The 15,159-nt window shown below is 38.0% G+C and overlaps 1 protein-coding gene across 1 annotated transcript in view; it reads right to left on the bottom strand.

The window, feature by feature from the left end:
• The window catches only part of XRCC4 (X-ray repair cross complementing 4), a 173,340-nt gene that overhangs the window by 91,724 nt on the left and 66,457 nt on the right, over positions 1 to 15,159 (bottom strand). Inside the window, exons 4-5 of the mRNA XM_074166431.1 lie at positions 10,027 to 10,179; positions 9,243 to 9,346 (exon numbers count right to left, since the gene is read on the bottom strand). Coding sequence (XP_074022532.1) covers positions 9,243 to 9,346; positions 10,027 to 10,179 — 257 coding nt within the window. The remainder of the gene's footprint in view (positions 1 to 9,242; positions 9,347 to 10,026; positions 10,180 to 15,159) is intronic.

The following is a 15,159-nucleotide window of genomic DNA, read 5'->3' as shown; positions in this document are numbered from 1 at the left end:
AAAGGAGGGGAAATTAAAAAAAAAGGAAAAAAAAAAAGGGGAGGGGGAGAGAGGGCAGAAGAAGAGTCTGGCTCGGTTTTACCTTTCCAAAATAACCCCCAGGAAAAGTAAATCTCTGAGTGTACCTTTTGGTTAACCAGTTTATGACCAGCAACTCAATTGTTTAGAGCACGCATGTGGCATGAAGTTGATAGTGAAACCGTGTGATAGAGCAGTTTCATTGCCAAGTTTGCGTAGTCGAAAATAAAGCACTGTTGTGACTCTATGTTGCATTTGGAAATTTCTATGGTCCATAATACATGTATTGAAGCATATTTTGGTATAAGAACAATAACTATTCCCAGTTCTTTCAGTTCCAACAGGACCATTATGTTGGATACTAAACAAATACAGAGTCTGTGACTTAAAAGCACAAGAGCAAACAGCAGTGTTAGAACAGAGATTCTCAGGCAGGTTATTGATGAATGGCAGAAGTTTCCTATTTACCTGATAAGCAGTTGTTCTTTAACTATTTATTGAAGGAGGATGAAACAGAACAGGGCTGTCTGAGGCACCACTCATGCTATAGTTTCACAACTGATGAATTACATTCTCAACCAACAGGTGTTGAAATAGGTCTTCTGCAGTTCATGAAGAAGAGAAAACAAAGAAAGGGTCCCCCTGAATTAGTGCTGTCTTGTAGATGGTCAAGTTACAGGATTTTGCAAAGGAAACAAGTATCAGAATGTGCATGCTCAGTGCAAAAGTGGCTTGACTCGCAGAATTTATGTCCAGCTCTGCTCTAATTACAGCCTGTTGGGTACACGTCAAATTGGTGTGAAATATGAGCAAGAACAGAAGGAGGCTCTACATTTCCTTTATGTGTCCCATAGGAACACGTTGGTACTCCACATAAATACAATGAGGATTTGTTATCTCCGCCTAATAGTGCTTAATACTTTCAGGCTCTCAAGCCATAGCAAAGTACAACACATTTTGAAGAGCAGTAGAGGTAATGTTAGAACTACAGCAAGATGGTTAAAAACATATAGATAGTTTGATTCCTTAGGGGGAAAACCCCAGGAAGGTTTATTCATGGAAGAAGAAAAAATTTATAAAGGTACTGCTTTGTTAACAGATTTGATTTGGATTTTTTTTTCATGACAGGAACTTTATGTTATTTGTTGCTCTTCGAATATTAAATCCAAATAAAAAATATGAAATAATTCCACCTCTGTTCAAAATGTACATTGCTGAACTGTTTAAACTAGCTTTGTTTTTAAGAGGAGGTAAAAAAACGCCAGTATTCATAGATGTGCATTAAGCTTGGAAATTCCAGCTTGGACTGGAAATGATTCTAAAATGAAAGTCTTACAATTTAACTTAAATCTGATAAAGACAGTTAATTTGATGATTTAAGCAGAGTTTTAATTACACTTCAAAACATTTTATAGCTCACAATGAAAGAAAATTCCTTCATATGCTACATTTAGTAATATGTGGATAACACACCAACAAAGAGTTTTAATTTTATATTAGTCAGTCTTTGCACCTAGCTTGCAGTGTGGTCATTAGGTACTCTACTTTTTTGATCAATCACCAAATTTACTAATCTGCAACAGTCTTACCAAAACATAAATCCATTACCATTATATCACACTTATTATATCACTTCACTGAATAAATAATGACTCATTTAGAGGCAATCACATTCAACTACATCACTTCATATACTGAAGTACATAAGAAGGTGTATGCAGGGATATAAGGAGTTTTGATAATTTTCATAGAAACATTTTAAAGTAATATCTTATTAATCTCTCTTAGAGCAATATTCATAACAGGATTTTTAAAGGGATGCGAAACACGTTGATATTTGTGGTGTAAATGCAAAGTGCATTTACAGTGCCTCATGGCACACAGAGGGAAAGCAGTTTGGCAACTGCAGATGTTTTACAGGAATAAAACCATCAGGTTTAGGGGAAAAAAAAAAGATCAATATCAAATTTCAGAAAAAAGGTATCTACATCTTTAAGGGAAAGGGAAATTAGATTATTCCTTGGGATGAACCATTTCTAATTATAGTTTGATAAAAAAATAAAATAATAATTTAAGCCTGAAGTCAATTAAAATGGCCAAGTTCTAAAACTCCTTAAAATAGGCTTTAAAAGTGAAGCCTTCACAGATGGAACTTTAACTGCACAGCACAGTCGGGTGCTGTTATAATAGGCATTTTTTTGAATAACTTTGATCAAAGCTTATTAAGCAGCAGCATCGAGCCATCAGTGGTTTGGCCTACACAACAGAACTAATTAAATTTAAAGGGCCATAGCCTCCTGAAGGCACAATGTGTAATCCCCAAGGCAGGAACTTGAATGAAGGGGATGAGAACATTTGCATAGTAAAACAGTGGAAAATGGCAAGGTGCTTGCTCTTATTTATTTTGGGTATTGTAGCGAGTTTATTAGAATCAATTTTGACTCTGTCCTCATCATCAAACATGTAGAAAAGTATAAGCATTGAAAGCCTGTGCATTCACTAAATATGGACTATTTCCATACATGTGGCAAGAAACCGAACATACAACTTCATTTATTCCAACAGGCCAGATCATGAGATCCTTCCTTACCCCAAGAAGCAGTAACTTTCACCAATTTCAATGTGAAATATGACTAAGGAATTCATGGGCAAGAGAAAAGAAAATAGAGAGAAAGCAAGATGACTGTAAATTGGTGCCCAGTAGCCTTGTTTTGTCTACAAGCAGGCAGTTATAACAGCATTATAACTGAAAATAACAATAATAAATTGTAAATAAATTCTTCCATTGCTTATCTCCCACCTGCTATCCCTCATATCTATTACAGATTTCAGTATATGACATCTTTCCCTGCAGTTTCTTCATATACCTGGGGACTTCCCTTCTTTGATCACCTTCCAAACACCGTGAAGAGGGAAACTATTACCCTTCATCTACCTTTCAAGCTCGTGGGAAGGAAGCAGAAAGGGTGAATGTTTATCCAATCCCTACTCCTATTTTAAAGCTTTCCTGACATATGGACTACTAAAGTATATTCCAGTTAATAAAAGGATTTCATTTGTATGACAAAAACATGCGTGGAGAATGGCTACAGAGCAGCCCTGAGAAGGACTTGGGGGTGCTGGTGGACGAGAAGCTCAACACGAGCGGGCAATGTGCACTGGCAGCCCAGAAAGCCAACCACATCCTGGGCTGCATCAAAACAAGTGTGGCCAGCAGGTCACGGGAGGTGATTCTGCCCCTCTACTCTGCTCTCATGAGACTCCCCCTGGAGACTGGGGGTCCAGATCTGGGGTGCCCAACATAAGAAGGAGATGGACCTGTTGGAGCGGGTCCAGCGGAGGGCCACGAAAATGATCAGAGGGATGGAGCACCTCCCCTATGAAGACAGGCTGAGAGAGCTGGGGTTGTTCAGCCTGGAGGAGAGAAGGCTCCGGGGAGACCTCAGAGCAGCCTTCCAATATCTGAAGGGAGCTACAGGAGAGCCGGAGAGGGACTCTTTGTCAGGGAGTGTAGTGACAGGACAAGGGGTAACAGTTTTAAATTGGAAGAGGGGAGATTTAGATTAGATATTAGGAAGAAATTCTTTCCTGTGAGGGTGGTGAGACACTGGAACAGGTTGCCCAGGGAAGTTGCGGATGCCCCATCCCTGGAGGTGTCCAAGGCCAGGCTGGATGGGGCTTTGAGCAACCTGCTCTAGTGGAGGTGTCCCTGCCCATGGCAGGGGGGTTGGAACTCGATGATCTTTAAGGTCCCTTCCAACTCTAACCATTCTATGATTCTGTGACTGCTAATCATAACATCAAACGATGCTTTCTTAGTCTGATAATCTTACTGTCTCATTAGGTCCCCTAAGAGAAAGGACTCAATAGCTAGAGTAAATAATAACAGTAAAATTTAGCACTGAGCAAAAGAAAGAGGAATCGGTAATAGCTGAGTTGCGTTCCGGATTGTTCTTAAGCATTCTAAAATGACGGGAACTTCTTGCATCTGTGTGGTGGCATCATGCTGAGTTACCAAGTCACTCTTGTGGGCTAAGAGAAATACAGATTGACAATTTCCAGGCCTTTTTTTTTTTTTTTAAAAAAGATCCTGTTGGCAACAAAACATGAAAAGAACTACAGTCTTACTTCAATCAACATCTCTCTGTAATCTTTCCAAGCCTGCTCAAGGTGCTTCTCATCTGCATGTGTGTATCATTCTTTCTACTGTTACAGGACCTAGCAGTCCCACCCAAAAAAGATGACCCTAACAATGCTAGACAGCAGTCAAGCTAAACAAAATACCAGATATTTGATTAAAGAGTTGAAGTGCAAGACTAGATGCAACGCATGAGGGAGGAGTGAAACAACGAGACAGCACGTCAGCAGTCTTAAGTGTGAGGAGCCTCCGAAGTCCCTGGCACTTTGTTGAAGTGCCAGCAGAGAAAAGAACATCTATATCTGGTTTTGGTGGCTCAGCTAGAATCTTACCAACCCTGCAGTAAAACAAATAAACAAATAAACCAAAAGCAACCTCCCCCTGCACCCAAGAAACATTCATACCTTCCCATTCATGAAGAACTGCTTAATAGTAGGAGGATTTCCTTCCTGTCCTCCTTCCAGAGCAGAAACTTTCTCAAACAAGAGCTCACAGGCATTTACAAGGACTTGGCACATCATATGTAGCTGCTGCTTAAGAATTTATTAAACTGCAGTGAAAGTGGGAGTTGTGTACTTTTTTCATTCTCACATTCACAATCCTTACTAATATGTCAAATAAATTTCCCCCATGCTCATGGCATGAAGGAAAAAGCTGTTGTATAAAAAGACATACAGTATTATTTATAAAAGTTGTACTATTTCTAAAAATTTTACTTCTCATACACATCAGTTGTTTTCCTGAGTGCTTACACTAAAATACCTACTAATTCAATTTTAATTTGTTCTTCTACAATACAATGCATTAACTACATCAGCATGTAGATTAGAGACAAAAACTTTTTGTTTCAGTTGATTTTGGCTTTAAGCTATGAAGTAGAAACTGCTGTCAAAAAGCAATCCATAAATCATATCTACACATGGTACTGTAAGTGCCAAAACCCTAAATTTTTAGGTTACAGTGTAACTACTATTGTAGGGAAAAGGCCCCTACACAAAATTTGTCTGAAGCTGAACAAATAAATGTAACCGCCTGCTGTGGAGAGGCTGAAACCCTACCCAATAACCTTGCTGAACACTGATGCTTGAGTAAACCCATTTTTGTAGAAGACACAAGAAATGGTTTTATTCTGTGATTCACCTGCTGTTATAGAGGAAAAGCTGTCATAGTAACAGCCATTTCCAATGCCCAACATAACATAGGTTGTGTACTTCTTTTAAATTCATGTTATATGAACAAGATCTTGTCTTGTCATTAAAGCTATGCCATCGTGTTTTCAACGCTGGCAGTGATGGACAGAACCCATCACAACCCACTCCAAAACGTTCTAGCAGTTCATTATCCTGCCAGGAATAATGTCCCACTTTTGTCTTTGTTTAATGTTAAGTTATTAAAGTTCATCAAACACCTAATATTTGCTGGATGGAATGACCATCTACAATGACATCACTTTGCAATGTTGTTTCCATCGTCTAATAGAAACTATGACCATTCCATGGAAACAATGATCATTTAGGATCCTTCTCAACATTTCATTAAAATAATTAGCTAATCCTTCCACCTTTATCTCAATGTTATTCTCCCCAACTTGCTAACATCTATGTTTTTCTTCAAATCTGGATGTCCAAACTTGACATAGCACTGCACCAAGGAGCCAAATCATATCTTGACTCAAAATCACACAGTCCTTTTTGCCATAACTTTGCAAATCTGTTTATTTTTGCATTCAGTATCCTCTAGGATTTTTTAATTTTTATTTTTAAATTTAAATCTCTCTTCTTCAGAGAACAGTCTATACATTTTTCAATTTCCAAAGTAGCCTTACACTAGACCAGTGGCTCCCTACCAGGTGAGGCAGGTAGCACTGGGAAGTTACAAACTGATAAGTGGTCAGGCAGAGACCAACTGAACTAAGGTGTCTAAGCCCAAGCTGATTCCTGCAAGGCCAGGAAGGACCGTGCCACCCTCCCAGAAAGGGTGAAATACAAAGCAGAGCGCAAATGTTGCCCAAGTGGCTCTTGGCTTTGCTAAATGAGTCCACCTGGGGAAGATGGTGGCAATCCATAGAGGTACCCGGCTCCATGTGGCAGGAGGAGCTAGACAAAGCAAAGCTTGAGACATTGTTGGTTTTCTCAAATGAAGAGTAGCTGCCAAAGGACTGGAAATCATGGCATTATAATGTTAGAATGCATATGTTTCATTTATAGTTGATGTATCACAAAATGCAAATTCATTTATATAAATTATCTTCAATTTCACACTCCACAGATACACGGGCTGATAACTTTCCATTATGAGATAGACATATTACCTCCTTTGAGAATATATCATGTGTTAATTTCCATGTTCTAATTTCTCAAATAAAATGTGGTACAGCATGATATGTTATAGAAGTAAGTCTTTTATTTCACTAATTTTAGCTTCATCAGCCAGCTGGTAATCTCATCACGGAAGAACCTAGTTTTCAGCCTTCAGTTTCTGCACCTTTACAAAGATCATAATCAACGATTCTTACTCTTTTTCTTAATATTTCTTTTCATTGAGCCTTGCTCCAATATTTGCATCAAATCAACACCAGACTGATACACCCATAACTGAATGTGCTATTTCATTTACTTTTTCTTTTGGTAAATATTAGCAGCTTTTTTCCAAATCCCCTAGAATGCTCTCAAGTGGCTCAAAAACTCTAGAAGAAAAACAATTATTGGTGGTTAAGAAAAATCCTCAGCCATCTTTTTAAACTCTGTAGTTCAACATATCTTGCCTGGCTAATTTCAAAATGTCAAGATTTCACAGCTGCTGTTTCCTGGCCCCCCTCGTTGCTAGAACAGAACTACGTTATGATGCAAATAAACCTAGCTTACCTCTCTAAACGCAAACCAAAAGCACTTACTGAACACAGCCGCTTTTTCTATTACTAGTGAATTTTTTATCATTGCACTAATAGGCCAATAACAGCTGCATGTGTGTTCTCAACTGACTTGAAGACTGGTCATCGGCCTTCTACCTCCTGGCCTGAGATTCTCTGCCTTCATACCATGTGGCTCTCTTCAGCCATCTGCTGCAGTTCCTACTTGTCATTCATGACAACCAGCATCTGCTTCTCAGTTTTTAAATCCTGGACATGCATATATACAAATGCACACTTATTATGTGTATATGTGTACATCTACACACCTGCCTTCACTTTTCTTCAAAGCAGTTTTTAAATTATGATCTCTCTTGATTGTGGCTCTCACCAATATCTACTAAAACATTCTCAAAGTTCTTCTAATCCTCATTGACTCCTGCAACCCACACAATGACATTCCAAATCCAGAAGGAAAAGAAATGTAATATTGGACTAGAAGATAGGAAAACTAAGATAAACAGAAAAAACTCAAACATTATGTGTATTATCTTTTATGCCTTACAGTCCTTGATGCCTGATGTAGTTGTAAGTTTCATTATCAGCTCATGCCACTCACTCCTGAATCACTATCTTTTTCATAGGGACACAGTCTGCCTCAGACCTCTTTTTGCATGTGAAAATCCTAGAACACACTTAGATATTCAGCTCCTATCTGCGCTTTTCTATTGTTCACAGAAAGAGAAAGCTGTGTACACAGGAAGAGTATCAACTGACCTAAGTAATACTCATTGTGCAGGTTCAACAATGCCATTCCCTTGAGAAACTTGAGGGTGTTACCCAAAGGATTAAGTATATAGTCTTCCTATTATTTGCAAATTTTGCAGTTGAAACAACTCTCTAAGTCATGATCAAAATCCTACATATTGTATCCCTCAAAGGCAACAGAAAGCACACTTTTATTTACAACTCAAATAAAAATACAGTTACTATTTTTTCCTATAGCATTGATCAGCCCAGTCGCTCATGATTGCCTGAGTAGGTCAGTGGGGGTTTGTTATCATTTTTAAATACACGTCTATCTTAAAATTCTCACTGAGCTAGTTAAGCCCTACTGAAACTAGCAAAAGAATCATCACCTTCCACTTTTCCTTGCCTTTTCACTTAATGTAAAGTATTTCTCCCCATGTTATCTGAACTGACCAAATACCACTTGAAAGCAAAGACTTTTGAACTGAAGAGCATAGTACAATATAAAATCATTTCTTTCCATGATTGCAACTTTCTCCATTTGTCTGAAGCTCTGCCTACTTTATATCACATCAAAAAGTCCTCAGCAAACAGGCTCATATGAGTTACAAAGCTGAACACCACTGGTATCAGGGTCTTGAACACCTGTGGTTCCCAGAAGGCACAGTAAACTGCTGTAACAAGTTGTCGTCTTGATTACCGGTACCTATGGTGGAAAAAGAAAGCTCCAGTGACAGAAGCCAGAGCAAACTTTGCACACCTGAAGGGTAGTTTATATATATAATATGACTATATGGTAAATAATAATGCAGCTTTAAAGCTTTCAGAGTATTTGTCCTGTGTATTCCTACTAATATGCCAAAATATGCCAAAAATTTCTTATGATTCACAGTGAATTACCGTGTATTGCAGAATGGGTAATTGTTGTACTCCATATACTTTACAAGTCTCTAGTCCTGGAAAAACTAGTAAAATAAGTTTCATTAGCATCTTCATGAGGCCAAAAATTCATTGAAAAATTAAAATTAATTCTGCTATAAATACATTTTTATTCCTTTTATGCACACAGCTCTTTTTATAGCTGTTAAACCTCCTCTCTTTCCCCTTTTTAAACACTATTGAAACTGACAGGAACTACATTTTACATTTTAGCAATCACTGCATACACATCATGATTCCTAGAATTTAAAATGGAATTGTTGATGGTTCAGATACTGTTAGACTGTCGTTAGTTTTGCGAAGTATGTAATTTGTCATTTTGGAAGAAATGACAGTACCTTCACATGTACAACATGCTTTTAAACTTCCTCTCTCTAATTTCAAAACGCCAGTATTATACTCTGCTTCAAGAGAGATATTTTTAAGGCTTGCAGGCTGGCTTGTCACAGAGCAATCTGTCAGGTAGCATTTTGTCTTCATTAAGGTTTATTCACATGAAATGATTGGCTTGTCCGTGGTATTCCCCAAAGACAATACATTATGTCTTACCTGATGGTAACGAGGCCCATGTTAAATTTTCACTTTCCTCATCAGTGCTGCCATCATAGTCATTTTCTCTCCCTGTAACCATCTGACTGGACGCTGCACTATCCCTAGGAAAAAAAAAAAAAAGGAAAAAACCCCATATCTCTGCCATCTATTATTCCCACAAAGAATTGATAATTATTAGGCAATGCAAGCTGATACATGACACATACATACTCAACATACAGTCTCCATGCTGAATAGCTTAGCATATCCAGATCCAAGGACAGTCAATAAAAGGTAAGTTAAGATATAAAAAAGTAGGATAAAAATAGCAAAGAAATTAAGGTGTGTTGTAGCATTAGAATGATCCATCTTCTCTGGATATTTTTGAAATAAAAAATAAATGAAAACATTTAGATTTAGGTATTCTCATTTCCCAAAGCACAAAAGGAATCAAATAATTCGGGGAGAATGCATAAGAAAGTACCACCTATGGAAATGGCAGAGACATACTCTGATTGGAAAAATCAACTGCAATCTAACAGAAAAAAAAAAAAGGACAGATTAATTGAATGTTTTGTTTTTGGCTACAGTGTCCAAAGCACTATGCTGCTATTTGCAGTGACACCACAAAGAATCCTCTGCTTTCCTGACTAACAGAATTGTTTTGGATAACCGAGCACTTGGAAGAACTTGGAAGAAGGCAGGAAGAACTGTCACTCACTGTTAGAGCCAAAGAAACGGAAACTAAACTAAAATATGCATCAGGTATGATACCAAGTAACTCAGGAAAATTTGGAAATACCTTGTACATTTGGCATCTGCTGCAGATTCTTTAGCTTCGTTCAACAACTTCTGTAAGTTTCTTATCTTTGCCTTCTTTTCATTCAGCACCAAAATAAACCGGTTATAGAGATCTGCCTCTAGTTCTTCTTTAGCTTCCACGCATTTTTCCAGCCTACAATGTAAAATTAACTGTTACAATATTCCTCTTTAATATGCCATGTTTCCTGGGAGAAAACTCTGTAGTGAGGTCAGCCTTCCTATTACAGGAGTCTCTATACCAAACCGTGCACGACTAGTCCAGCGTCCTGTGTTTGAAACAGGCCAGAAGAAGCTTTTTTTCACAGAGAAGTGAAATGAACTTTGCTACCAAAAGGGGAAAGTTTCCAAGGGGAAAGCTTCCTCTTCATGCTTTTTTTTGACAGGTTCTTGCACACATGCAGCTGAGACAACTAAAATTTAAACAGGCAAGCGTTCTTTAGTTTCAATGCTGAATTCACCATAATGGGCATAACTTAGCAGGATACACATAATGAGATTACAAATAGATATGATTAAGCTTGACAGGTCCCAAATCAGGACCTGTCCACACACTCTGACTTGCAATACATTTGAACAGGAAAAAAAAAAAAAAACCACCAAAACCCAAGAAACAGACAACTGCACTCCAACATGGGCTCAGATGACCACCAAATACTTTGGACAAGCACGACAGCTCCAGAACTCTTTCCTTGCCAGGACTCCCCAGGTAGACATGGGTGACACAGGCCTTTGCCTGACCATTTTCCATCAAAAGCCTTGCCCGTCTTGTTCTGGTGAGGTACAGAAACCAGTTCCCGGCAAAGCTCAACAGGACGCTGCAGCAACTCCTGAAGGCAACCGTTATCCCTTACAGGCTTTCAGACAAATACAATGCTAATTGTATTTGCTAATACAACTCCATTTTCGAATTACACAGGTACAGAGGCGAGATCTTGTACACTTGCAGCCACCATTAGGCAGATATTTTGATTATTTTTCCCCTGGTATAATGACAATTACTTGGCAGAGGACTAAACTAAAAAAGTTATGAGTTATATGCCATACGATGACACTTAAAAATGGAATAGTAAATATTGATATATAAAATGAAATATAATTTCATTGATATTAATATTGATATAGTAAATGTTATAGTAAGTATAGTAAAATAGTAAATATTGATATATAAAATATTTTAAAAGCCCTTAGTTAATATCTTCAGAGTAAAATATTCTTCAGATTTCTAAAGGTTTAACGTGCACCTGTAGGTAGGTGAATGTCAATAAAACAAAGCACAATGGAAATATAAAATTAAGAATATGGATATACACTGTCTCATAATCAAAGCAAAACTAGCATATAAGCAAACATGAGCACAATAAATGAAGTGACTTATAGCAAATGAGACCCTATATTTAATTCTTGTATTTCATAGGTTTTTAGTCCTTGGGTTGAAACACAAACATTTTAATAGCTGTGTTCATAACAAGCAAATAAACATTTTGATAATCTTATTGATCACAGTAACTACAGTATTATAGCAACTGGTTATAATTTATAAACGACATTCTTTTCACCAACCTATGCAAGGTGGTAAAAAAGTTTAGAAGTCTTCCTTTGTTATTAAACCCAAACACGTAACAGTTTTTAAAAATATTAATTTATAAGGTAGGAAATTTCAACAGACTTCTTATATAAATACTGATTATTTTGTTCATAGATCAAAACCATATATGATGTAAGAAGAACAACAATAGAAAATAATCTCATGAAATATTAAGTCTACTGTGCAATGCTTTAAGGATATGCTTGATAGTTGATAAATAATTCATCTAATTTAAATGCAAATAGCAGAACATCATTACCATATAGATCGGTTCAATAATTCCTAAATGAAAGATCATATGTACTAATCAACTACCAGGAGACTTCCCACCTACGAGAGGAAAGTTAACCATTTAGTGGGGAACAAAAGGACAATTCACAAGGAACCATAAACCCTAATACAGGGTTCAGAAGTGCTTTGAGCAGCTCATGGAAGGAGAAAGGTGAGGACAGGAATTGCCTTCCACTTATCAAGTAGAATTCATCCATTAAAAAAAAAAATAAATACAGCTGTTGGGGAAAATTGCCATTTACATGCTTGAAACTATTTATCTGTGTACACATAAAAATGGAAAACAAGGATTTTTTTGTAAAATAATCCTATCTGTATCAAATCCTACAGAAAAGTCCCCGCTCCCATACACAAAACAGTATTAACTAAAGAAAGTGCTTACTACAGTCCCTTTATTTTGCCAATGGACTGGTTTGTGTCAGAGCAGCTGAGGTTGGTTCAAATAGTTACACTGAGACATTTTGCTGACTTGGCCAAAAAGGTGTCATATCAGATAACTTCAGCGAGGCCCTTGAATGCTGCAAAGAGGTCCACTGATGAAAATCCACATAACTCTACACTCTCAATGAAGTAAGGCTGAAACTGCCTGGATGTTAAGAAACACGCTATAAGAACCTATTGCAAGACCAGGCAATTTCTTCACTCTCTGGGGCAAAATATTAGCATCTTGAAATATACATACTGACTATATGCATAGATTAGAATATTAACTCTTCCCTGTAGGCAAAATCAATTAGTAGTATGGCATCAGTTAATCTTGTATGATTGTTTTCATTTACGTGAACACCTTTTTTTGATTTTTTTTCCTGTTGTTTAAAGTAATCCATACATAAACACATTCCCCAGACACAGATATGACATTAATTTGGCATAACATTCAATCAGTGTGAAATAGTATTACATTAATGCTACATTTGCAAGTTATGAGTTATATGCCATATGATGACACTTAAAAATGGAATAGTAAAAAGCAACAGCCCTCTGCTGCTTGGGAACAGGGATGCATTAATTATGCAGAACGTATGTGTGTGTGTGGTGGCTCTGGCTGTAACTCTGCACAGCCTTTAGGATTCACTCAGGCATGCATTACCTGAATTACGTGACCACTGAGCAAAGCTGGCTGGGTTTCATTCCAATACTTCATCGGTTACAAATACAAACCTTAATTGCAATTCGTCACATGCTTGTGCCTGTATGAGGTTTGTCTCACTGAAATACCATTTCCCCAGGCCAAATAAAGAAGCTGCTCATCTCAAAGACAACTATCTAGTACAATGACAATAAAAGGAGGTTAACGGCTAGAGTGGTGCAAGCCTTATTTGAAGGTGCTTTCCAATTTCTATATTCTTACAACTCTCAGTTCTCTAAGTGTGATGCTTTTAATGTGCCAGAAACGCACATGTTGATAGCCATCACAAAAAAAAGCTTGCACAGCCTACTGAAACCAGCTAGTATTAGGAATGGTTACAAACAGTAATTGAGAAAATAAGGTAACTGTCCAGTTCTTAAGTGCTGCCTAAACGTAGAGCAATCGCATGTCCTTCACAGAGGTTACGTGAACTACGTAATTTAATGGCATTTATACATTTTCCACACCCCAACACTAGAAAGAAAAAATTCAGTGTCTCTGCTATTTATCCTTGTCCTCAGTGCTGTAATATAATTACTGGTCTTACGGCACCCGCTGTATTACATTTCAGATTCACCCTTCCCCCAACATTGGCAATGGTATTGAATCTTGATGAGCTAACGCTGAAGAGTCCATTTCAACCACCAAAGAACTCAGCCTGCATTTTTATAAGCTGTTTGTGGTTTCAATATACTGTCACTATAGTTGACCACAACATAAATTAGGAGTTATTTTGATTTTGGCTTGTCTACACTAAATTTTTTTAACATGTACCACACCCAAATCAGAAATTTAACTTGTGTTTTATTGGCCAAGGAATTATTTTGCTACAGATTATTATTACTTTACATTTACCAACTTAATTATCTATATCAAATAAAAACAACAGCTGTTCTGCTCTGATATTTTAACTCATCCATCTCCGAGGTGGGCATGCACACACCCCCCACACCTGCCCTGGGCACCCACTTGCAGCAATTTCAGAGTAATTCTTCTGAAAATTTCCATAGCCTCTCTATTTGGATCTTGCCAGATAGTGTCTTAGTAATTTTTATTTTATGTTTTTAGATCAAGTGCTGAAAAGTCCAACTAGCTAATAACCCTTATAACTGATGTCACCTACACGTGGGTCATTTCCTAAAAGCAGGGAAATGTTCAGCCAGGTAAAATCCTGCACTTAGGTCATCACAATAAGCAAGACGATGAAAATGAAGGGAGTTACAGCTTCAACCAGAAACACTCTCAAGACCTCAGATGCCTCACAGCTTAGACTAGAGTACATCAGTCATTCAACAATTTGATGATGCAGGCCATTCTTCTTTGAGGGGATTTTTGGCCTGCTCCTGCCTTTCACCTTTCCCTGAACCTGAACTGGAGAGGGAAGGGGCAGGAGCCATTCCTGTACCTGGCACGGGGCTGCCAGGCGAGCTGTTTACGGCTGCGTGGACTATCTCACGTAATTGCTTACAGATTACTTCCTAGGCAGATTTAGCTTCCTGAAGGAAACTTGCTTGCCATTTTAGAGACTGGGTGGAAAGCAGAACAAGTTTACACCTCTGTAAGAGGTGTAAAGAGAGACCCTGGAGAGCTATGGGGCAAAGCTGCTTGGCTGAGCACACAAAACCTTCACGATGGCCAATTAAGAGTAGGGAAATGGAAAAGGGATTGATTGAATCATTCCATCCACTGCTCCATGCTTAACCCGAACAGCTCTTGGAAGTCTGCATGCTATCTTTTAATTCTAGTGAGGCTCTGAAGAGAGGGATTGTAAGCAAGGGGACCTGAAACTCTGGAGCTGATGTGCCTTAGCTCCGGGCAAAGAGGGAGCCCAATTCTCCGCACCACCAGATGTTTTGCCACTCACCACTGTGAGCGATACAGAGGATGAAGCTTGAAATCCTGTCTACTGAACAAAGGCAGGTAAAGCTTTTGTTCAGCTCCATGAAAGCCACAACACTGGAGCAAAAGCAATGCCAAAAGCATTTGGAGCCAAAAGAGCAATGAGAGAGAGTGGCATAAACTAGGCTGTGGCAAAAAGAATTTAAAAAAAAAAATCAAACCCCAAACCAAAAACCCCCAAACAAATAAAAAACCAAAAACTGCTTGGA

This window comes from Numenius arquata, chromosome Z, assembly GCF_964106895.1.
Source record: "Numenius arquata chromosome Z, bNumArq3.hap1.1, whole genome shotgun sequence".
In the NCBI taxonomy this organism is placed as follows: domain Eukaryota; kingdom Metazoa; phylum Chordata; class Aves; order Charadriiformes; family Scolopacidae; genus Numenius; species Numenius arquata.
Note: the sequence above shows the minus strand (reverse complement) of the source record. Positions and strands in the feature narration are given on the sequence as shown.